We start from the raw sequence: 23,064 nt of genomic DNA on the forward strand, positions 1-23,064 counted from the left end.
CACAGCTCCCACCTGGCTCTCTTTCTTAGGATGGTGCCTCGGGAGCCCTGCCTGACAAGTAGGACTCTAGCTACCCTGGAGTGACTATGCTGGAAAGCCCCGGTGAAGGGATCTCATAGAAACTGAGAGATGCCCGAGGGGCCCAGCTGTTCCCGCACCAGCAGATTCCCCAGCCCGGGAGCAGACATGCGCGCCAGGAAGCTGTCCCGGTGACCCCAGTCCCAGCCACCTTCTGACGGCAACCTTGGGAGACACCCTGAGTGAGCTGACTCACTGACACCAATGAGAGATCATAAACAGTCACTGTTGTTTAACCCCCTTTATTGTTCAAGCCGGTTTTAGTTTGTTGTTGTTACTTGAGCACCTTCACTGATTCCTCAAGCCAGGACTCCACGGGAGGCCTCCCCGCCCCCTGCCAGTTCAGCACCAGTGATTCTCTCTCTGAGCACATCTTAGCGCCACCCACTTTCCTCCAGTACCAAGGCCAGGACACTGCCCAGGCCCATCACTCTGGCCTGAACTACCATCCACTCCTTGCCCTCCTGCACCCATTCACTTTCTTCACAGCGTCCAGGAAGATACTTCAAAAGCGCAAAGTGGCTTGTTACTTCACTCTTCCCAACAAAATACAAAGCTGATACCATGATCAGCTCTGTTTCCTGGCCAGCTCAATGGGGTCTCTCCTCCCTCCACCTCCACCTCCATGTTTCTTTCGGCACTCTCCCCTTCTAAGGACAAGCCCCAGGGCCTTTGCACATGCCATTATCGCAGCTGGAAGGTCCTTCCTTCACACTTTGCTTAACTCCTTAACTATCCTTCAGTTTTTTCTTCAAAGAGGCCTTCCTTGGCCCCCGATTTAAGGTAAGCACCCAAGCTATCCTCTCTGGAACAGCCTGCTCGTTTCCTGTACGACCGTGGGTGAATTCCTCATTGCTGTTAGATTCTGTGTAGTTGCTGAATGTCTCTCTTTTCCCTGATCTATGGGGCCCATGAGGGCAGAGACTGTGCGTTTTCTTCATTGCTGCATCTCCAGGGCCTGGTACACGGTAACTGCTCCAGAAATATTTATAAGTGGATGAATGGTTTTCCCAGCGGTGACCACGACGGACCTGGGAAACTCCTGCCTCTTCCTCCCACCCTGCCCGCTTCCCTCCACCCCGGCGCCCGGGGCTCACCGTATTTCTTATTGAACAGATCCTGGACTTGCTCCCTCAGCGTGTTGGCAATGTCGATCCGGGAGAGCCTGGCATCATAATTTTCTGCAAAGTGAAAAACAATTATGGATTGGGGCTGTTAAAAGGCACTTAGTGACTTTTAAGGAATATGATTTTCTAATTATGGGGACCTCCTTCTCTGGCAATTATCAGATCCTTGGAGCGAGCCCCTCGGGTCCTTCAGAGCTAACGTCTCAACAGAGAAGTGTGTTTTTCTGGAAGGACGCACACTGTTACAACAACAGCAATGAGCGGGAAATTGAGTTAATTGTTGACATTTGAAAACCACCACAGCGATAAACAAGCCTGGAGGGAGAGACACCGTGAGGAGGACCGGTTCCTGCACCACCTGCGCGCGGTGGGCTCGGAGCAGGGACACGCGAGCTCAGGTGACTGGGCGGCCCCCAGCGGGGCAGGGAGCCGGCCTAGCAGCTCTCAGTGGTCACTCACTCACCCCAAGGGTGTGTGTTATGCCAGGGGGACCCCTGATGGGCCCCTGCCCAGGGGAGATGACAGCCTGGCTGCCTCGTGAGAAGGGAAAGGTGAGGGAGTGGATCTGGACCCCAGTCCACTAAGAGGACTGGGTAGGAGGAGCCTTGGGGTGCGGTGAGAGACTCCAGTCCCCTCATCACAGAAAGTTCCAGCTGCCGGGGAGGGAGTGAGAGACGGCAGTGAGCAGCCACCCCTCGGGATTTGGGTCCTATCTCTAGGGCTCCCCCACCTCCGGGGCTGGCCCTCCTGCCACTGGTCTCGCTGACCCGTTTTCTCCTCGGAGCCACAGTGACCACCTAGGGCCCACCTAGGAAATGCCCTCTCACTCACAGCCACCCTGGGGCTGCCCCAATAGGCACTCCGACGTGGTTCCCTGTCCCCCCACGGACGCTACACTTGATCTCAACCGAAAAGCTGAGAAGTGATGCTGCACCCCCACAGATGGGAGGGGCAGCGCCCCCCCCCCCCCCCCTCAGAGCCTGGCCGGTCCGGTTTCTGTTTCTCAGGCATGGTCCACTCTTCAGGCTTCCTCTCCCTCCACACTCACCTCCTCCCATCCCTTCTTGGCTCAGCTACAGCTCCCCTTCTCTAGAGAGCGGGGGCCCTCCTTGCCCTTGCGACACCCCCTCCTCTGACTTCAAAGCAGTAAGAGCAAGGCTGACTGCCTAATATAGAGTGGGCAGGGCAGCTGACTTCCCAGGTGGACAGTGGGCGGCTCCTGCACCCTGTGGAACCCTCCCATCCCCCAAAACCCCCGTGGAGTCTCTCACTCAAAGCTGACAGGCTACAGCCCATCCCCGCTGCCAGCCCACCTTACCCAGGCCCCAGGCCCTGAGGTTGTAGCCAGCCCCACCCCTAGGGTGGGCCTCCAAACCCAAGCCGGGTCAAGGTCATGGCGCTGGGACCGTGGACCCCATCCTGAGCTGCAACCTTACCTTGAAAGCCCTGTCTCTTCAGGTTCCTGTCCACAAAAAGGTCCCCTGAATCCCTCTCTGGGGGCGGGGGGCGGGGGAGAGAAGCCAGGTGAGCAGGCAGCTAGCTCCTGAGACCCAGGGACAAAGGTGGAGCAAACCCGATGGGGAGGGCAGTTGGGGAATGTCAGGGGAGGACAGAGGAAGCAGGAGGGGTGGTGGCAGAAGCCTGGGACCCCTCCCACGCCCAGCCCGCACCTTAGCCCATGACCCTGTGCAGGGTACCTTGGCTGTCCGTGATGGGCTCTTTGACTCCTTCGGTGAGCAGCTCGGGCCTGGAAAATACAAGTGGGGCTATCACCAAGGTCCCTCCGAGCCTCCTTCATCCTGCACAGACCGCCCCTCTGAGCCTCAGTCTACACATCTGTGCAATGGGCTCTTCTGCCTTTGGACAGTCCAGGTCTGGGGTCCCTGCCCTTCTCCTTGCAGCTGTCCTGCTGGTCCACGTGTGAGATCTGGGCCGGGTGTGTGTGTGCGTGTGCATGTGCGAGTGCGTCTGCGCGGGGCTCTGAGGATTCAGCCGGGAGTGAGACCGGCCTGGCCCTGGCCTGGTGGGGCCGACAGCCTTCCTCTCAGTTCCAGGACGCTGCATGACTGCCGCTATCCAGGCTCAGAGCACGTGGTCTGGGGAGTCCCCAGAGAACCGGTTCTAAGTGTAGGAGCCACTGGGGATGACGATGTGGCAAGTTCTCGGAGGCATAAGGGAGGCCCGAGGTTTCTGGCTGAAACCGGAGAGCTGCCATTTCACTTTGGAGTCAGGGGCCTCGGAGACCAGGCCCAGTTCTCCCACTAATGTCTGTATCTACACAGGCTCCACAAAGCCCTTCCCAGACATGAGGTAACCGCCCCACAAAACAGTAGCCACTGTTTCCATCATCCCATTCTCAGGACCAAGAGACTGAGGCATCGGGAAGGTTAGTAACATGCCCAAGACCCACGGCTCCAGGGGCAGAGTTCAAATAAAGTGCCCCTCTCCCCCTCGTTGCAGCCTCTCCAGCTGAGGGACACCCCCCCCCCCACCCCACGCCAACCTTGGACCTCTGTTTTCTCATTTGAAATGAGACAGTAACCCTGTCCCGGCTCAAAAAGAGGGGAGCAGGCCTTACAAATCCAAGTCTGAGGAGACAACGCAGGACTGTGGAAGTTACCTTGGCCTGGGTGTCGGGGGTCCTGCTCCTGACCCTCCTAGGTGACTGTGGGGACATCATTCTACCTTGCGAGCCTCAGCCTCCCCATGAGGAGAAGGGGAGAGGTAGTGGTGGGGGATCTGAATACAGTCAGGCCTTTTCCAGCTCCTGAGACTGTGGGCTAAGGCAGGCTGTGCCTCCTTCCTTCTGGGCCCCAGGAGCCCAGCCCTGTGCCAGGGACTGAGCGAATGCCGATGCCTGCTGCCAGGACAGGCATCAAGTCCTCATCCGCTGGCCGCCTGACCTGGGGGCAGAGTGCCCTGAGAGTCTGGCCTCTGGCCTCTGGCCTCACTCCCAGGCAGGGTCTCTGTTGCTGCTCTCGGCCACGTCTGTGACGGAGAACTCATCACCTTTGTGGGCAGCCTCCCCACAGACCCCTCCTCACACCAGACCCTGGTCTGCATCCCTTCCTTCCCTTCGGGAGGTTTGAAGTGGCTGTCTGTTACCTGTCCCACTCCTCCAGGCAGTCAGCTCTCCTCTGGCCGGCCTGCCTCCCCAGCACCCTCAGGCGGCCACAGACCCCAGACCCCCACCACCCGGGCAGGCCCGCGCTAGCTGGACCAGGCTGCACTGAGAATGGGGCATTTAGTCAGTGCTGGGTGAGAGTTAGTCTGGTCCTTGTCCCTGGTTCCCGGAAAGAACCTCTAAATCTCTGGAATTTCTGGAATGACAGGAGTGTCTCTGTTATTCGTGGCGAGCCTCTAGGATCACACCTATGTTTATGCTAATAAGCTGACTCAGGATTCAGGAAGAGCAAGCATGTGATTAGAGGACTGGGGCTCCCAGCCACCTGACATCAGCTCAACCTCCTGACTTCTAGTGGGGGTGGGGGTGGGGTTGGCTGGAGACAACCAAGCCTACTTAATGCATCCCAGGACACACTGTGGGCACTGAAGCTCGGTGCAGAGGCCTGGTTAATAAATCGATGTGCTGAGAGCGTGCCAGGCCCTGATTTCATGGCAGAGGGCGTGGAAGCTCTGTGCCCAGTACCCTCCCAGACCTCACCCTTTGTGTCTCTTCAATTGGCTGGCCCTGACTTGTATCCTCTATTTAAAACTGCGATCGTGCCCTGGCCGGTTTGGCTCAGTGGATAGAGCGTCGGCCTGGGGACTGAAAGGTCCCAGGTTCGATTCCGGTCAAGGGCATGTACCTTGGTTGCGGGCACATCCCCAGTGGGAGGTGTGCAGGAGGCAGCTGATCGATGTTTCTCTCTCATTGATGTTTCTGGCTCTCTATCCCTCTCCCCTCCTCTCTGTAAAAAATCAATAAAAATATATTTAAAAAAAAATAAAATAAAAAATAAAACTGCGATCGTAATACAGCCTCCCCTGAATTCTGTGAGTTGTTTTAGCTAATTATTGACCCTGGGTGAGTCACGGGAAGACAGTTACTCAGAGATGTAGGTGGCCCAGGGCCCCTCGAACTTTAAGGGGGGATGCTCTTGTCTTGCTGGGGTCTGAGCCCTGACCTTGTTGGGACCTGCTAACTCGGTGGTCAGCATCACAACTGCACTACGTTCAGACAGAACCTCCCCCACTGCTCCCTGGGCCTCAGTCTCCCACCGATAAGACTCCACCCATGGTGTTAAATTTCTAAAGGGTTTTTAAACTTTGGAGAATTTGATCAAAGCAAGGAACCATCTCTCCGGAAAAATGCACAAAAGAATACAAAAATTTGCATACAAGTTCAAGGATCTGGGTTAATAATGCTTTTTTTGACAAAAGGTTTAGAAAGTTTAATTTGATTTTTGTGCCAACTCTAATTACTAGGTAGGGTTGCCTGGAGTATTGTTTAGAAGGCTGTGGAGGTCAGGTTCAGGTAGAAAGTGTCAGTCGATTAGTGATGTCTCCTGCAGGTGATAATTTCTCATTTATATAAATACATACATATACATATGTGTGTGTGTGTGTGTGTGTGTGTGTGTGTGTGTGTGTATATCCTATATAATAAAAGCCTAATATGCTAAGTGTCCGGTCATTGGTTCAACCAATCAAAGCGTAATATGCTAATGATATGCTAAGGCTGCTCAACCACTCGCTATGACGTGCACTGACCACCAGGGGATAGATGCTCCGACCGGTAGGTTAGCTTGCTGCTGGGTTTGGACGATCAGGACTGAGCAAGACAGGCCAGACATGCTCTGGAGTCCTCCTGCGGTCCCTCCCCAGTTGGCCAACCTCCCGTGTCCCTCCCTGGCCCTGATCATGCACAGGTGGGGTCCCTCGGCCTGGCCTGCGCCCTCTTGCAATCTGGGACCCCTAGAGGGATGTCTGAGAGCCTATTCAGCCCAAGCCTGGCCAGGCCAAGGAACCCCACTGTGCACAAATTCATGCACTGGGCCTCTAGCATAGGCTGAATTGTGTCTCCCCAAACTTCATATGTCAAAGCCCTAACTCTCAGTACTTCAGAATGTGACTATTGGAAAATAGTGTCTTTAAAGAGGTGATTAAATTTAAATGAGGACATTCTAACCGGTGCCCTCGAAAGGAGAGGAGATTAGATCATGCAGAGAGAGATACCAGGGACACACGTGTACAGAGAAAAGACCATTTGAAGACCCAGCGAGGAGGTGGCCATCTATCTGCGAGCCAAGAAGAGAGGCCTCAGGACAAACTAACCCTGCCAACACCTTGATCTTGAACTTCTAGCCTCCAGAATTGAGAGAAATAAATTTATGTTGTTCAAGCCACCTAGACTGTAATACTTTATTATGGCAGCCCCAGCAAACTAATATTCACATATACATACATGCATACATGCACATATATGTATATCTATTGAGATGTATTTCACATAACATAAAATTCACTTTTAAAGCATGCCAATCAGTGGTTTTTGCTATATCCACAAAGTTATTTATGTAGCCACACTTCTATCTAATTCTAGAACCTCACCTCCCAAATGTATCCTTTTTATAAGTAAGATTAATGAGAAGTGGCTATTTTTCACTTAATTGTCCCAACAGTATTTTTGCTAATTTTTAAAATGAGGAATGCTATAATAAAGACATTCGAGTGTTCAATCTCTCTCCTCCAATCATCTCTGAAAACCACCCCAGAAGATAGTCTTTCGTCCCATCACCCCACCTGTTGCACTCTCCCACTGGAACCACTTTCTTCACTTGCCTTTCAGGAAACTGGAATTAAAGTCACTTTTAAAAACAGCTACATTTTTGCCCTGGCCAGGTGGCTCAGTCACTTAGAGCCTCATCTTGTACACCAAAAGGTTGCGTGTTTGATTCCTAGGGCACATACCTAGGTTGCAGGTTGGATCCCTGGTGGGGGTGGGTGCAGGAGGCAACCGATCAATGTGTCTCTCTCACATTGATGTTTCTCTCTCTTCCTCCTTTTCTCCTTCTCTCTAAAAATCAATAAAAAGCATATCCTCAGGTGAGGGTTAAAAATAAATAAATAAAACAAAATTGCTATATTGTTAAGGCAATGGACTCCTCATACAGGTAACCCCACGGATAAATCTCGGAAGCTAAGTGAAGGGAGCCAGACGCCCACGGCTGCACACTGTCTCACTCCATTTACATGACATTCTCGAAAAGGCAAAATGATAACGAAACGCTGCCCAGTCACTGCCAGGGGTGAGGGCTGCCAAAAAAGGGGGCACAGCAAAGTTTTTGGAAACTGCTTTGTATCTTGATCGTGGTAGTGGTTTATGAGACTATATGAGTTTGTCTAGTTCAAAGAGTTGTACATTAAAAAAAGGCGAATTTTATTGAATGCAAATTAAACCTCAATCAGCCTGACATTAAAAAAACAACCCACCAAACCCACAGTGACTAAGTTCTTAGAGTGCCAGGCTCTCTGCTAAGCTTTGACCTCTACTGCTATCCTATGAAGTGGAACAGTGCACCACACTGAATACCCCAAGGACCCTGCTGAAGGTCACTGGGAGTAATGACTAAGATCCAGGAGACCACCTCTTACGTCTGCCACAGAGCCACCAGCCTCATGTATTTCTCAATAGAAAACAGCATTAAAAAATGCTCAGGTGCCCTGGTTGGGTAGCTTGGTTGGTTAGAGTATCGTCCCAATATGCCAAGATTGTGGGTTCTATCCCTGGGTCAGGGCACATACAAGAATCGACCAATGAATGCATAGGTAAGTGGAACAACAAAGAAATGTTTCTCTCTCTCTCTTCCCCTTCCTCCCTCTCTCTAAAATCAATAAATTAAAAAAACAAAGTGCTTAGGAGCACAGGGGAGAGACTGCTTCTGCAGGTGAACAACAAGAAAAGCAGGTTCACATGGATTTGCTGTTGATTTGGTTCCTACCTTTGAGCCGCCCAAGGGCTTCAGGTCTGGGTTTAAGGCGACGAATGTGGCAAGCTGTCTCCAGGTGCACGCAGCCCCCTAAATGCTGATAGCTCCAACTTTCTGCCCCCACCCTGAGCATCAGGACTGTCAGTCCCGTTACCCACCTGCTGTAGGTCCCTCCCTGAAAAGCCCAATGAATCTCAAACCTAACACATGTCAGACCCAGCTCTTTATTTTTTTAATTAAAAAAATATTTTTATTCATTTCAGAGAGGAAGGGAGAGGGAGAGATAGAAACATCATTGATGAGAATCACTGATCAGCTACCTCCTGCATGCCCTACACTGGGGATCAAGCCTGCAACCCGAGCATGCCCTGACCGGGAATTGAACCGTGACCTCCTGGTTCATAGGTCAACGCTCAACCACTGAGCCATGCTGGCCGGGCAAGGCCTTACCTCTTAATGACGAACTGGATGCTGTTGCTGGCCTCCAGGATCTTCCGGAGCTTGGCAATCCCGAAGCAGTTGGGCCTGCGGAGGGAGATGCCTTCAGGCAGCCCCACCACAAACAGCTCCTCTGGGTACATCAGGAACTTGGAGTAGGGCACCTTGACGGGCTCCGAGATGCCAATGGCCTTAGCTGCAGAGACACAGCTGCTGTAGGGCCACCAGAGCGATGGGGCCACCGGCCTCAACTCCCGCCTCCCCCGTCTGCACGGGGGGCCACAGGTGCCAGAGCCTTTTAGAGTCAGCACTTAGCTGAGCCTCTCTAACCTTCCAGAGAGGTGAGTACTGCTACCCAGTCCCCAGGTAAGAGACCTGGAGCCCAGACGGGATGTGCCTCATCTCAGGTCCCAGAGCTCCAGAGGGGAGGGACGTGAATCCCAAACTCAGGCTTGGTCCATGCCCTCACACCCAGGCAGTGCAGGAGAAACCACTGCCGGTGGGTGAGACCTGGCGGTGGCTCCACCCAAGACCATGTGGCCCTCTGTTGCCAGAAAAGCCCTCCAGAGGGTCCTCTGCCACCATAAAGAACCCCAAAACTCTGTGTGGCCTAACACCATGCTTTGGGGAGAGGACAGATCCGAGGTCCAGGCCAGGTGCTGCCACGGACTAGTTGTGGGGCCTCAGAGCAACCATGTCACTTCACCAGGCCTCATTCTCCTCATCTGTAGAATGGGTATTAGGACACAAGGATTCTGTGAGATGGGATGAGAGAACCTGTGAGAAGTACTCAGCCAGTGCCTGGCAAACCACAGGCGCTTAATACAGAACAGCTTTCTATCCTGCCTCCCCATCCCCTCTCCTGGTCTCTCTAGTAGGAAAGTCCTCGCTATGTAACGAGTCCTCCAGAGGATCCTGGACGACGGTGCCCATGAGGACAGAGGGGCCTTCTTACAGTGGAGTAAGGAACTCTCCCACCTGAGGCTGAGGCGTGAGCCTGCTGAACGAGCAGGCCAAGGTGCAGCACGCAGAGGGTGGGGTTTTCCGGCAGTGCCTGTCTTCCTGGGTGCCCCATCCCTTTCCCAGTGGGTGCCAGCCCCTCTCGGCCCTCCCCACCTTGTGCCCATGCAGGGAGCAGCTGGGATGGGGGGCCAGGCCAGGCTGCCCGACCCTGCTGTTCCTCGCTCACCGTATCTCGTGTTGAAGAGCAGCTCCACTTGCTTCCGCAGGGGCCGGATCACATCGCCGTGGCCGTCTGAAAGGCAAAAGCAGCGTGGAGCCTCCTCAGGGGCAGCAGCACCCTGCTTCTCAGCGCGGGTCCCAGCTCCGCTGGCACCAAGAGTGACCCTGAGGTGGGACCTTGGGATGGGGAAGGCCAGGTAACCCATTCCTTCGGAAATGGCACCCCCAGACAGGCCTGCGGCTCCTGGGCTCAAGTCCTGCTTGTGAAACCCGGTCTAGGGCATCCCCAGGCTGAGCGGAGGTCTGGGAGGTTTTGTGGCCCAAGAATGATAATGGGCCGTTCTAGGTAAAGTGTCACGCCAGACCAGCTCAGCGAGTTACTTAACCAGTTAACTGCCACGGTATTTTGAATTTAATTAAAAGAGGTCTGCCGCTTGCATCTATAGACGCTGATGGGATACAAATGGCTAACTAGGAAGCACTAAGCCTGCAAACTGAGGATGCAGCCACCAGGAGGCAGTGGACTTTGGCTAACACGTCATGGTTCCAGCTGCCTGGCCTGGTTTGGGGAAGTGACCCTTCTCTCCTCTGACACCCACTCACTCCATGGCAGGAGCCGATACTCCTGAGATGAAACAGGCCCATCCTCACCTTGCTCCCCCTTCCTGGCCTAGTCTCATTCTCAGCAGGAAGGGAGCGAGCCGTGTTCCTAAGAAGGAGCATGTCTGATGGACACAAAGCCCATCTTGTGCTTTCAGGCCTACATTGTACTTGCTCAGGAAGACTGACTCAGACCTCATCCTTAAGATCTTTGTGGATGATGGGGGCAAACAGTTAAAAAATAAATACAGGGAAAAATCTTTGTGGAAAGGAGAAGTGTGTATAAAAACAAAAATGGAAAGCCTTGCAGTTTCCCTTCCCAGAAAGAGCTGCCGTACCTCTGACCAGGTGCCTCCTAGAAAGCAGGTCTGCAAACCGCCCCCCTCAGGCCGCCGCCCACTGGACTCCCGCCCCCAAACGAGGTGTTGGAGAGAGAGAAAGGAGATGAAGGGCAGGGGAGGCAGCAGAGATGGGGAGGGGGGTGAAATGGGGGAGGCTGTCGGTGCCTTACCCTCCGCAGGCCGCTCCTCTGGCCGCAGGTCCTCGCTGGGGCCTTTGTCTGAAAGAGAAGAGAGGATGCTGGGAAGCCACGTTCATCACCTCCTGCACCCTGTGGTGCCAAAGTCAGGTCAGACAGGTGAGGAGCGGCAGGCCAGAGGCTCGGACTCCGGAGCATGGCAGAGTGACCCCCAGACGGGATCAGGGATCTTGACTGAGCACAGGCACGCCGCCCTCAGCTCCATGTGAGGAGGGCAGGCTCAGAGACCAGGCGTCCCTTCACGTTGGGCAAGCACCCCCGAGGGCCAGCCCCGTGCCTGCCCGTCCTTCCTACTAGGCACTACGTTCTGTTCCAGGCACCAAGGACACACAGGAACAAGACAAAGCCCTGTCCTCCTGGGATGACACAGACATGGTACTGATGCCATCAAGAGGAACAGAGTCAGATAAGGGGGCAGAGGGAGGGGCAGGTGTAGGGCATGGAGCCATCCCAGGTCTGGTGGTTGGGGGTGGGGCTGATGAGGTGGCCCTGGCACCAGCCCAGGCTGCCAGCAATGGGTCCAACCTTGTTTCCAGATGCTTACTGCCCTAAAAAAAAAGGGCGCTTATTGTCCACAGGCAGCAAGGACGCAGGGCAGCAAACGGGAGGTGGCTGCTGAGACTGCATGGAAGTAGAGGGGGGTCCCTGCTGGCCTGGGGGGTCTGAGGCGGGAGGCTTCCTGCAGGAGGGGACGCCTGGGCTGGACCCCAGTGTCCAGGAAAAGCAGTGGGTGGGAGGGACACAGGAAGGGAGGGAGCACACGGGGAGGGGGCGAACTCTGAGGTGATGAGTTTTGGCTGGGGATGACATGGGAATTGTGACAGTGGAGTGGGGTGAACAGGCCGGGTCCCTGATGGGTATAGGTCCTCGGCAGCAGCCTTTATTGCTGGGACTGAGGAAGGTCCGGGGCTTTTCAACATTTGTGACAATTAGACGGGAGCTGTGACGTAGGAAGCTCACTGGCGCCTTCACACGCAGTGCTCAGCCCTTAATCAGCTCCTTCCAGCCCATGACATGCAGCTGAGCCGGGGAATGGGGGAGCAGGTGGACCCCAGGTCTGCTCTCCCAGCTCCGGAGAGCATGCAGTGATGAGGGATGCAGGGCGCTGTCCCCCTGTCCAGAGCTGAAGGAAAGGGGCGAATCCTGGGAGAGCTGTCAATGGTCAAGGCCCGATCACTGATTGAGGAAGGGGAGCCCGCACATCTGGGGTCATCAGATAAGCCTGAGCCTTGGGGCTCAGCCTGGAAGGAGCTGGAAGGTTCTATCTATGCAGCCGACTTGAAAAGGTGGAGGGCCAGCCCTGAGGTTTAGGCCTAAGCTTTCCTCAGGGAAATGGACACACTGCAGGGCTGTGCGTGCTGGGTCCACGTGACCGAAGAACTGGCTGTGGGAGAAGAACCAGCAAGCAGCTTGCGGTTAATGCCCTGGAAACAGCGCTCAGCCCATGATGGGGGGTATGTGGCAGGTCACTAACCCAGCTCCCTCTTCACCCAGCGGCGTAACCTCCGCGCATGACTAGTGGCTCTCGTGGGCCCTCAGCTCAGCTGCCTGCAGTGGTCACACACCTGATAACAGGACTGTGCTGCCCCAGCCCCACTTCCCACCTGGTGGTCCCGGACCTCCTCCCAAATGAATCAAAGCACCGCTCTCGGGCCGGCTTCTGGGGGACCCTCTAATACGCCGGAGAGCCGGGCAGACAGGAAGAGGGGAGTCTGGTGGGGACAGAGGGACAAGCGGGGCCACCAGGGAGGGATTCCTGGGCAGGTGCCAGTGACAGGGAGTCAGGAACTGTGTCTATCCTCGGATGCAGAAAGCTGCCAGGTGGCGATGATGCCACACCTGGAACACCTATTTAGTTCACCAGGTGGCCTGTGAGGCACAGGAGAGGGGAGACTTGGCCCTGGAGTCGGTCCCCGCCTGAGCTGTCCATGTTGCAGTGCCAACCCACCCCCCGCCCCGCCCCTCGGCAGTAGCAACAGTCTAGAGCAGGCATCCTCAAACTACGGCCCACGGGCCACATGCGGGTGTTTGCCGTTTTGTTTTTTTACTTCAAAATAAGATATGTGCAGTGTGCATAGGAATTTGTTCATAGTTTTTTTAAACTATAGTCCGGCCCTCCAACGGTCTGAGGGACAGTGAACTGGCCCCCCTGTTTAAAAAGTTTGAGGACCTCTGGTCTAGAGCACCAGGCCCTGACCCAGCCATTCACAGGGTCCCAAACTGGGAGTGGCTTATGCCAGCCTTGTTGGGCCCCCCAAATTGGACTAGGTCCTCTCCTGGGGAATCTTTCAAAGGCAGGGGGAGACAAAGAAAAAAAATTATTTAATTTCCTGGCACACAGGGCAGGTGCTTTGGGGGCCCACATTCTAAATAAGGGGAACTTGCCATTTACGCTGAACCTTCCTGTCCACAAGCTGACTGCTCCCCATTTCAACAGTGGGAAACCGGAAACAACCTCAATCCGCGATCCAGGGCATGCTGACACAGCGAAGACCACGCTGCTGCACAGCTGTCCACGGTGAGGAAACGAGGGACAGAGTGTACAAAATATAACCCGTGCATCAGCATGTGTGCAGTTTCCTGCTGTCAAACCAGGAGGGAGAACCCTTTCCAACAGAGGGGGCACTGTGCTGGTCCACGCCCCCCACCCCCTTGTGCCACCAGCCCCTAGGTCTCCAAACTGGGACCCCCATGGTATCCTCTAATACTGCTGTGAGCACAGCCAGGCACCAGGGGACCTCCTAGTGGCCAGGCCACACTGGCAGCTCACCCTGAGTCTCTGGCAAGCTAAGCTCCCACCGTCTCCACACACGGCTGTCAAGTCTGGTCACGCCCAGCCCGTGCCTGGCAAATAATATTCCTTCTTCATCACCAATGGACGGAGAACACATCACAACTGATTTAGGAGATGAGAAAGATAAAGCACTTAACCTAACACAGCTTCTGTTTTGATATTTCTTTTTTTTTAACTAGTGATTATGTTTTCAACACAGTTGTCAACAGAGCACATTCGATTTTGTCTTCTGCATTCTCCTTTGTTGCCTATTTTTAGTGGCTGTGTCAGGAGGAGACCATTAACGGCGCCTGGTTCTTTCCAGTTTCCACTGTCATCAGTAACACGGCTACAAACACTGTGCAGGAAATATTGTCCATATTGCAGATATTTTCCTAGGGCTGTATTCCTTGGAGAACCACAGGGAGCTCATTTTCATGGCTCTTCAAACTGACAAACTTCTTTATTATTATTATTACTAGAGGCCCGGTGCATGAAATTCATGCGCGCGCGCTTGTGTGTGTGTGTGTGTGTGTGTGTGTGTTCCTCAGCCCAGCCTGCACCCTCTCCAATCTGGGACCCCTCGAGGGATGTCTCACTGCCCGTTTAGGCTCGATCCCACTGGGCAGTTGGACATCCCTCTCACAATCCAGGACTGCTGGCTCCCAACTGCATGCCTGCCTGCCTGCCTGCCTGATTGCCCCTAACCGCTTCTGCCTGCCAGCCTGATCACCCCCTAACCACTCCCCTGCCAGCCTGATCAATGCCTAACTGCTCCCCTGCCAGCTCGATCGCCCCCAACTGCCCTCCCCTGCAGGCCTGGTTGCCCCTAACTGCCCTCCCCTGCTGGCCTGGTCCCTCCTACCTGCCCCCCCTTGCTGGCCTGATCGCCCACAACTGCCCTCCCCTGCTGGCCATCTTGTGGTGGCCATCTTTGACCACATGGGGGTGGCCATGTTGTGTGTTGGAATGATGGTCAATTTGCATATTACCTCTTTATTACATAGGATTTTCAAATTTCCTTAAAAAGCAACTTGCACATTTGCATTTGCACGGAGTGAGTACCCATTTCCCAATACACTCAACAAAAGTTATATCCAATTAAAAGGTGCAGAAGACATGGCCCTGCACAAGCCCTCATTCCTCTGTGCCTGTCTACTCGCTGTTTGTTTACTGGCGCAACCAGATCACCCACGCATGTCGTGGGACACTGGGATGTACCACCAAGATCCCCAGCCTGTTGCCCCAGCAGCAGGGACTGTGGTGAGCTGGCAGCCCAGGGCCGTTGCCCCTTCAAGGACCGCCCTTCTGGGCCAGCCCACATCCCATAACCAATTGAGGAATAAAGACCAGGACACCCCAGTTCAACTCAGAACTCTGGGGGGCTATTCTGGCTCCAGAGCCCCCCGGTTGGTGGAGACTGTTACTGGGGTTGCATCATGGCTCAACCTTTCCTTCTGCCCCCTGTGCTTCCATCCCTTTGTTTTCATAGGTGTTGATCCCAAGGGCTGCCCCCAATAAACATCCCACACGTTCAACTCCATCTCTGTTCCCTGGGGAACACAACCCAGGACGCATATCCTTGGGCTGTGAGTCAGCCCAGTGCTCTGGCCTGTCAAAGCCACAGAGAACTTGTCTTGGGTGGACTCCCCATTCCTTCCCGAGGCATCTGCAAATCGCATGATCCTACTGCCCGAGGTCCCTTTACCCGACTGACAATTGTTCCTGGAAGGACCGAGCCTTGAGGCCAGCACAGGAAACCTCCCCCAGGCGAAGGCTAGGTACCCCTGCAGCCCTGCTTCCCCCACTCACTCCTCATGCATGGCCCACATTGGGTCCCTTCTGATGACTCTCAGTCATTTGTGCAGAAATATTTCCCAGAGCTGTGCCTGGGAATGATGCCCAGTCTCCCTATCTGCAATTTGGGCAAAACCTCATCTTGAAGTCCGTTTTCTTTTGTCAGCTCGGCTTCCAACCACCATCACTTCTCAAGTGCGATGGACGGTGGATCTCAGGGATTGGCTGCCTGGGATCTGTTGGGCAGCTGGAGATCTGCACTCATCCACAGCAGCTCTGCAGACCCTCGCACTCCTTAGTGAACGGGACTCTCAGGACCTCCTCTCTCTCCACTTCCAGACCATCCTCCCTGACCGAGATGGAGCAAACGAGGGGCGGAGATGTTCTGCCTTTATTCCGTCACCAATTCACACGACACCACCCACCGGGGCCTGCAGGAAGCCTCTTTATTTATTTTTCCAGTCACTTGTTTTGTTCCCAGCCCATTTCTTACCAGTCATCATCTCCATCCCATAACCAGAATCTTCCGAGGGTAGATGCCCGGGCATCGAATCTGTCATTTCCTCAGAGGTTGGCGACGGGTCTGGAGATGATAAGAGAATGATAAGAGAATCTTCTGCTTGTCCCACCCTGTCATGGTCCCTCAGGGGCCCAAGTCCAGCATGTCCACAGAGCAGGACCCTTCAGGAAGCCATGCCCTGGAACTCTGGGAGGGCAGCCTTAATGATCCAAGGCCAGGCAGGGGCCCGGGGGCCTAGAACCATGGGCTCAGTGGTTACTCCATGCTGAACCTCCAGAGGACAAGTATGCCCTCCTCACAGACGTAGAAACTGAGGTGTGGAGGCTCCAAGTCTGGAGTCAAACTCAGATCCTCTTACTCCAATGACTTTTCTTCTCCTCCCTCCTGCCTCCCAAATCCCAGGGGAGCCAGGCCAGAGCGGTAAAGGCGGGGGGAGGGAGCCTTTAGGAGGCCTGGGGCTGAGGCCTGACTCCTGGCACACAGGGCAGATGCGATATCCCACCACCCTCAGGACCAAACGAGAGAACCAATAGGGGTCACTCCAATCTAGCTGGGAGGGCATAGGGTGGTTCCATAGGAGCCCTGTTGTGGGAGTTGCTCGATTCCTGTAGGTTCAGGTTGGGGCAGCAGGGGCAGCCCTTCAGATGTTTGTCCCTTACCTGGGATGGTGACCTGAATGATATCCAGATCCTCTGGCTCAATTTTGATGGGCCTCAGCCCACCCAGCTCCCCGGAGGTTCCTGGGAGGAGACAAGAGATCCAGTCAAATGTGGACATGAGCTTGGCTGGGCCAGGCGAGTCATTCCAAAGCATTCTCTTGTCTGTGACTGGCTGGTAACACCCAGGAACAGTTGTATCGGCCCCTATGCTCCTGCCCAGACCAGGCACAGAGGGTCAGGCAGGACGTCAGGCCAGGCCTGGTGGCTCTAATTTACAGACCTGGCAACTGGGGCCCACAGAGAGAAAGCCACTTGCCATAGTCATCCTAGGAGGTAGTGGTGATGCCAGAATCCAGGTCTCCCAACTCCCTTAGTGCTACCAAATCCCCTCTGCTTCTCCCTGCCCCCCACCCCGTGAGCTCCCAGCTGTGCTGCAGCTCCCAGATGCTCTGAGGCCTGGGGGTGAGGGGCAGGGGTGGGCAGAGGACATTCACTAGGACTCCAGGCTCATGGTCTGAGCTGCTGGGTGGGGTGCTGAACACCGCGGGGTCCTGCTCCTCCTCACCTGGCCCACAGTCTTCAGAGATCCCGCTCCTGTCTGACCTGCGGGAAGGAAGCCGAGAAATGACATGGCACCAGCCCAGCTCTGCCCTCCAGGCTGCCAATTCAGAATGCACCTCAGACCACGCTCACTCCCGTCTCCACAGCACGGTTCCCAGTGCCGGAGACAAGAGCCTGCTTGCTCTCCTGGGGTGAACTGTCTGGGTGTTCACCTTCCCCACCAGCTGGGAGCTCCTGAGGCCTCGCTCTGGCCACGGTGGGAGCTCAATTTAGCACAGTGGGGGGTTGACCAGTGCTTTCTGGGAGGACTGAGAGCTATAGCCTAGAGGGGGGTTGGGAAGCAAGGCTGGGCAGGGTCCCTGGGATGGGTGATTCAGTTAATTCACGGAGCCTGGAGGGGAAGCTGGGCTGGACATGGGGACTTGGGATAAGTGGCCCATCCCCTGTGCGGGTGGCACTGGTAGATGGTGACTGGGCCAAAAACTGAGTGCAGGGCCTGTGGACACACAGGGCAGATGCCTGGCTGCCAAGGAAGGCTTCTGAGACCAGGTGACACACAGCTAGTTCCCCAGGTCGGACGAGTTCTCCAGGTGGAGGAAAATCGGCCGTCTCTGTCCTCCTTCTCTGTCCCTTTATCTCGCTGCCACACAGTGGGGTGAGGACAGACTGTGTGTGTCAGGGTGTCTATGAGGGATGCCCCTGTACCTGTGAAAGGCTTCAGGGGGTTGGGAGACACTAAACCTTGTTCCTCCCCGCAGGTGCCACCACCTCATCCAGAGTGGGGGTGCCCATGGGCTAGGAGCTGGGGTGTGGCCTTACCGAGCAGTCCCTGCCAGGTCAAGAACGGTGGCACGGGAGACTTCTGCAGAGGTGTCTTCTGGCGGGCTGGCGGGCTCCAGTTTCGTGGGGTCTTTGGTAAACTTGTTCCCTGGGTGGAGAGTCGGGGAGGGGCGGGGGAGGTCAGGGTGAAGGCTCTCCAGCCTCCCTCTGCCTGGGCAGGGGCCTCTGTGTGAAGCTCTTGGGAGCACCCCTGGGTGTGGTCTGGTCTCGGGCCCTCCTTCTTGCGGGCTCCATGTCTGGCTGGGCCAGGGTGGGTCCTAGGGCAAGATGCCTCCCCTGGGAGAAGGAATGAGGGCCACAGTGCCAGGGGAGGCCAGGGATCTGCGAGGACTGGGAAGGAGGAAGGAGCTGCCAGCAATGACGGTGCTAACCACCCACACGCTGCTGGGGCTGAGGGAGCCCTCGGGAAAGGGGCTGAGTCTCCCCGAAAGCCATGCCATGGGACATTCTCTCATTGAGTAACCCCGGGGACCCGAGGGAAGGTGCTCTTATCACACCCACCCCACAGATGTGGAAACTGAGGACCACAAAACCCTGCCAACGGTCACAAAGCTAGTGGGAGGTAGGGCCAGAACTGGGACCCAGGTACATGGCACCCCAACATCCGTGCTCCCTTTGTTGAACCAGGCAGAGTGGGCCTCCTCCTTAGAGGTCTACTTTCTACTGGCTATGGCCCGGGCTCTGGGGCTACATGCCAGGCCCCACTGCTCACTAGCTGGGCTTCGGGGAAAAGAAAAAGAAAACACGTCACAGGGCTGTTGAAAACGAAATTTAATTAAAATGAAGTATTCCAACAGCTTAGAAGAGTACCTGGCACATGTTAATATTCAGAAAACATTAGCTTTATTGTTCGCTATTCAGGGCATCCCAGGTCTCGAGGGGTTGTCTGCTCCCGGGAGCTGGGGGCCTGTGCCTGCCTGGGTTGCAGAAGCCACACCCAGGGTCCTCTCTGTCCCCAGCCTAGTGTAATGGCAGCTCAAGCACTCTTGGGAGCATCAGCTTGGTGCTTCAGAAAGATAAGATGGTACCCACACATACCTGTGAAAATTCGCTCATCAAACATCCTGGAGAGAGAGGAGAGACGGGCATGAGAGTGCTGTAGCCCAAGGGCTCCCCCAGGCTCAGGGAGCCGGCCTCCGGGTCCCTTCAGTGACGGTCACTTGAGTCCCACATGCATGGCTACAGCTGCAGACCTGGGCCCGGGACTGGCCGCATGAGGACAGGAGAGGGTATGGTCCAGAACAGCCAGATACCCAAAGAGCCAGATACCCGAAACCCTTTCTCCTCAGCCAGGGAAGGCATGGGCAAGCCCCTGGGTGGTTCTGATGGTCCAACATGCTCAGCACGATGCCTCAGAGGCCTCCTCCAGCCCTGAGCTCCCCTTGGCCACAGCTGGTGATGACGCACGCCTTTCCCACCAGGGCCCCGCAGGCCTGTGTCTCAGGGACAGTCATGGGGAGAGACCCTGCTCCCAAGAAGCTTTCTGTTGGCTGCATAAGCCAGGCCTGTCATCAGGTCATAGGCATGCAAGATGACACCTGGGACCTCTCACGTGTCTCAGAAGCCCAGGGGGCCCAAGCAGAAAGGGAGTCGGGAAAGACTTCAAGGGAGGGATGGCAAACTCAGGTGAGATGGCTGAGAGGTTCTCCAGATAAAGGCACGGGGTGGGGCGGGGGGCAGGGGAGCTCCACCTGGCTGGTGCTCAGGCACATGGTCTCTACCCTATGGGCAATGGGGAGCCCCGAAGGGCACAGCACCATCAGATCACTCCATCCTCACCCAGAGAATGGACTGGAAGGGGGATGGCTGGGTGGCTGGGCTAGTCAGAGACCCCTGAGTCATGCTGGTGAGAGACCTAGAAATTTGGCAGGAAAATGAGGATGGAGGAAAGGTGTCCTCAGTCCCAACCAGGGTGGCACCCAATGGGTTGGGGTGCCCTGGGCAGTGGGTCAGGGGCCAGAATTGGAACCTAGGCCATCAGGGCTGATGTGCTTAACTACTACTTTATATATCAGGGAAGTGAGGTCAAGAACAAGAACTTGAACTTGTGTTTACTGAGCATGTCAGGTGTGTTATGTCCACTTCCTCAGTTTATGTTGAAGAAAACCTGGGAGAGGAGCATCATTGGTCCGGTTTTTATAGATGAGGAAACTGAGGCTCAGAAGAGAAGTTGCTGTTCAAGGTTATCATGATGTGAGTGGTCACCCAGTCAGTGTGGCTCAGTGGTTGAGCATCGACCTATGAACCAAAAGGTCATGGTTTGATTCCCAGTCAGGGCACATGCTGGAATTATGGGCTTGATCCCCAGTTGGGGGTTTGCAGGAGGCAGCCAACAGATGATTCTCTCTCATCATTGATGTTTCTCTCTCTCTCCCTCTCTGAAAGCAATAAAAATACATTCAAAAAGAAAAAAAGATGTGAGTGGCTTCAAGCCCAGTTATCTGATGCCAAAGCTGCCTCCTCCAGGAAGCCCCATGGGTTTGCTGCTCAAATGCCACTGAGTCTACACTGGGAACATTCTGAAGTGACCACCCCTCATGATGGGCAGTGGCCTCTGGGGGCAGGTGGGACTATGCTTGCTCTTTCATAAAATCTTCAGGGGAGCCCAGTGAAGGGCTGAGCGTGTAGGAGGGACATGCTAGTGAAGCATTAAATGAGCTATAGTTTGGACTGAAGGAGATGAAACACACGGTCAAGCACATAAGGGGACACTGGGATGCCCTTGTTGTTTTCTTCTCTCCTACCCCCCTACCAAGAGTCAACTGAAGAAAATGGACTGAGGCAACAGCAAGAGGGATTTAAGCTAGACAACAGTAACACGGCCTGATGACTGACGACAATTCACCCCCAGAATCATTCATGAAGTGGGCTCCACAGGAGGGGTTGTAAAACCACATGAGATGGCTCAGATGCAGATGCCAGCAAGGAGTGTGCTAATGAAGGAAGGGGGCGAGGTCTTTCAGAGAAAAGAAAATAAACAGGAGAGCAAGAGCAAAGGCCCTGGGGTAGGCGTGTGCCTGGCATGTTAGGGAAGCAACAAAAAGGCCCGGAGACTGGAATGAGCAAGCAGAGGGGTGAAAGCAGGGGGATAAGGTCCCAGGTGAGAAAAACAAAAGCCAAGCCTTGAAAGACAGACAGGTGGGAAGCCGGTCCAGGTGGAGGAAGAGCTTCAGCAAAGGCCCAGAGGCAGGGGCGGTGGCAGGAGCTCCTGGGGGTGTGGGAGGGCAGAGCAGCAAGAAGGCTGGCTGGGTGGCTGCCAACAGGCCGGAGAGTGTGCCCTGCACCCTGAGGGCCAGAGGTGGTGAAGGCTTCTGGGTGCGAGGCCCACCCTATCAGCCCTGACTTCCAGAATCATCCCCTGGGAGGCCCCGAGAGGCCCACCCACTGTCCTGGCCAGCTGCCTCAGCCTTTGGTCCTCGCCCAGGCCTCTAACATGAGCCCTCTTCTCTTCTTATCTCTACCTCTCTCTTCCCTGAGACCCCTTCTTGGCCCAGACTGACAATGTTCAGATTTTTATCTCTAACCCAGGCCTCTCTCCAGAGCTCCTGACATCTCAACTTGGCCTCTGAGGATGCCATCTCCGGATCTTCCCTGAGTTCACATATCCAAAGTGAATTCACCCGGAAACATGGGGGTGATCCCTGTCGCCCTGCTCTCCTCCCCGCTCCCACATTCCATCCGCCAGCAAACCCCACCACAGCTGAGCATCTATCCCAAATCCCGCCACTTCTCCCCCTCCACCGGCCACGCTGGCCTGGCTCACGGCTCAGCCTCCTGCCCGTCTCCCCACCTCGGCTCAAGTCTCCCCGCAGCCAGAGTGCCCGTGAGACCCCGACTCTGGCCTCTAGCAGCCCTGCAGAAGTCCTACCCACCACCCTAGGACAATTCTCAACCTTTGCTCACGCCCTGGCCTCCTTGCAGCCCCGGGGAACCCAGACTGCTCGCTGAGGCCATCCCTTCCGCCCAATCACTGCCCAGCTCTCTACGGGGCCCACCCTTCTCAAACTCCCAGCTCTGGCTTAACACATGGGGCCTTCTCTCAGAGGCCCCCTGACCACCCTACGTCGGCTCCCTCAACCCATTTCTCTTTCTCCCATTACCCAGTTTATTTCCTAAGCTCCAAGAAGTCAGAAGGTATGAGCCCAACTTGGCCAAGCATGTGTGCGTGCATTCATTCATTCACTCATTCCATAGATCTGTATTAGGCATCTACTTCCTACCAGGGACTGTTATGGTCACTGGGGATTCAGTAATGAGCCAAACACAGCCCTGTCCACGGTCCCTGCTTACTTTATAGTCTAGTGGCAACAAATAAGCGAGCAGGCACATGAGTAAATGAATGCACTGGGCTCACACCGCCAAGGGGAGACATCCCGGAACAGATGCCTGGGGAGGGACCATGCAGTGCTGCCCGGAGGCAGGGGGCTGGCAGGCTCGGCCTCTGGCCACCCCTCCATCTCTAACCGTTTAGGAGGGATCATCCGGGAAGTCTGGGCATTGCCTGGAACTGCTGGGACAAGCTTGGTGGTGAGTCCAGTACCTGTGAAGGCAATTCTCCAGCCAGCTAGGAGGGCCAACACTCTCCCCAGGTAAGAGGAGACCACACAGCTGTGAGGTTAAAGGGTCCGAATTCGCTCCCGGGTCTGCTTGATTCTCTCTTCAAGTCAGAGAACCCCTTCATTCAATCCCTGCCCCATCGTCGCCTCCCCAGGGCCCTGCCTCATGCCTGCTGTTGCCCCTGCCCAGCCTTCACACCCTAATACCCTCAACCCAGGCCTAGCGTGGAACAAAGGTCATGCCCCCTGCAACCCACCCAGCACCTCTTAATGATGAAGTGGATGCTGTGCCGCTCCTCCAGGATCCGCTTCAGCTTGGGCACCCCGTAGGTGCAGGGACGCTTGAAGGGGATCTTGTCCGGGATGCCCACGATCTCCACAGCCTCCGGGTCGCAGGCAATCTTCCTGTAGGGGACGGGGACCATGTGGTCCAGGCCCAAGGCTTCCGCTGGAAGGCAATGGC

General features: G+C 55.4%; 1 protein-coding gene across 6 annotated transcripts in view; it reads right to left on the minus strand.

The window, feature by feature from the left end:
- The window catches only part of GTF2IRD1 (GTF2I repeat domain containing 1), a 103,367-nt gene that overhangs the window by 34,382 nt on the left and 45,921 nt on the right, over positions 1–23,064 (minus strand). For all 6 annotated transcript variants that reach the window (XM_079786687.1, XM_079786690.1, XM_079786692.1 and 3 more), the window contains exons 9-19: positions 22,866–23,049; positions 19,084–19,109; positions 18,025–18,133; positions 17,210–17,247; positions 16,645–16,725; positions 15,959–16,048; positions 10,869–10,916; positions 9,765–9,830; positions 8,588–8,771; positions 2,903–2,952; positions 1,176–1,259 (exon numbers count right to left, since the gene is read on the minus strand). In XM_079786687.1, coding sequence (XP_079642813.1) covers positions 1,176–1,259; positions 2,903–2,952; positions 8,588–8,771; positions 9,765–9,830; positions 10,869–10,916; positions 15,959–16,048; positions 16,645–16,725; positions 17,210–17,247; positions 18,025–18,133; positions 19,084–19,109; positions 22,866–23,049 — 960 coding nt within the window. The remainder of the gene's footprint in view (positions 1–1,175; positions 1,260–2,902; positions 2,953–8,587; positions 8,772–9,764; positions 9,831–10,868; positions 10,917–15,958; positions 16,049–16,644; positions 16,726–17,209; positions 17,248–18,024; positions 18,134–19,083; positions 19,110–22,865; positions 23,050–23,064) is intronic.

The sequence above is a fragment of the Cnephaeus nilssonii genome (genome assembly GCF_951640355.1).
Source record: "Cnephaeus nilssonii genome assembly, chromosome: 2".
Classification (NCBI taxonomy): domain Eukaryota; kingdom Metazoa; phylum Chordata; class Mammalia; order Chiroptera; family Vespertilionidae; genus Cnephaeus; species Cnephaeus nilssonii.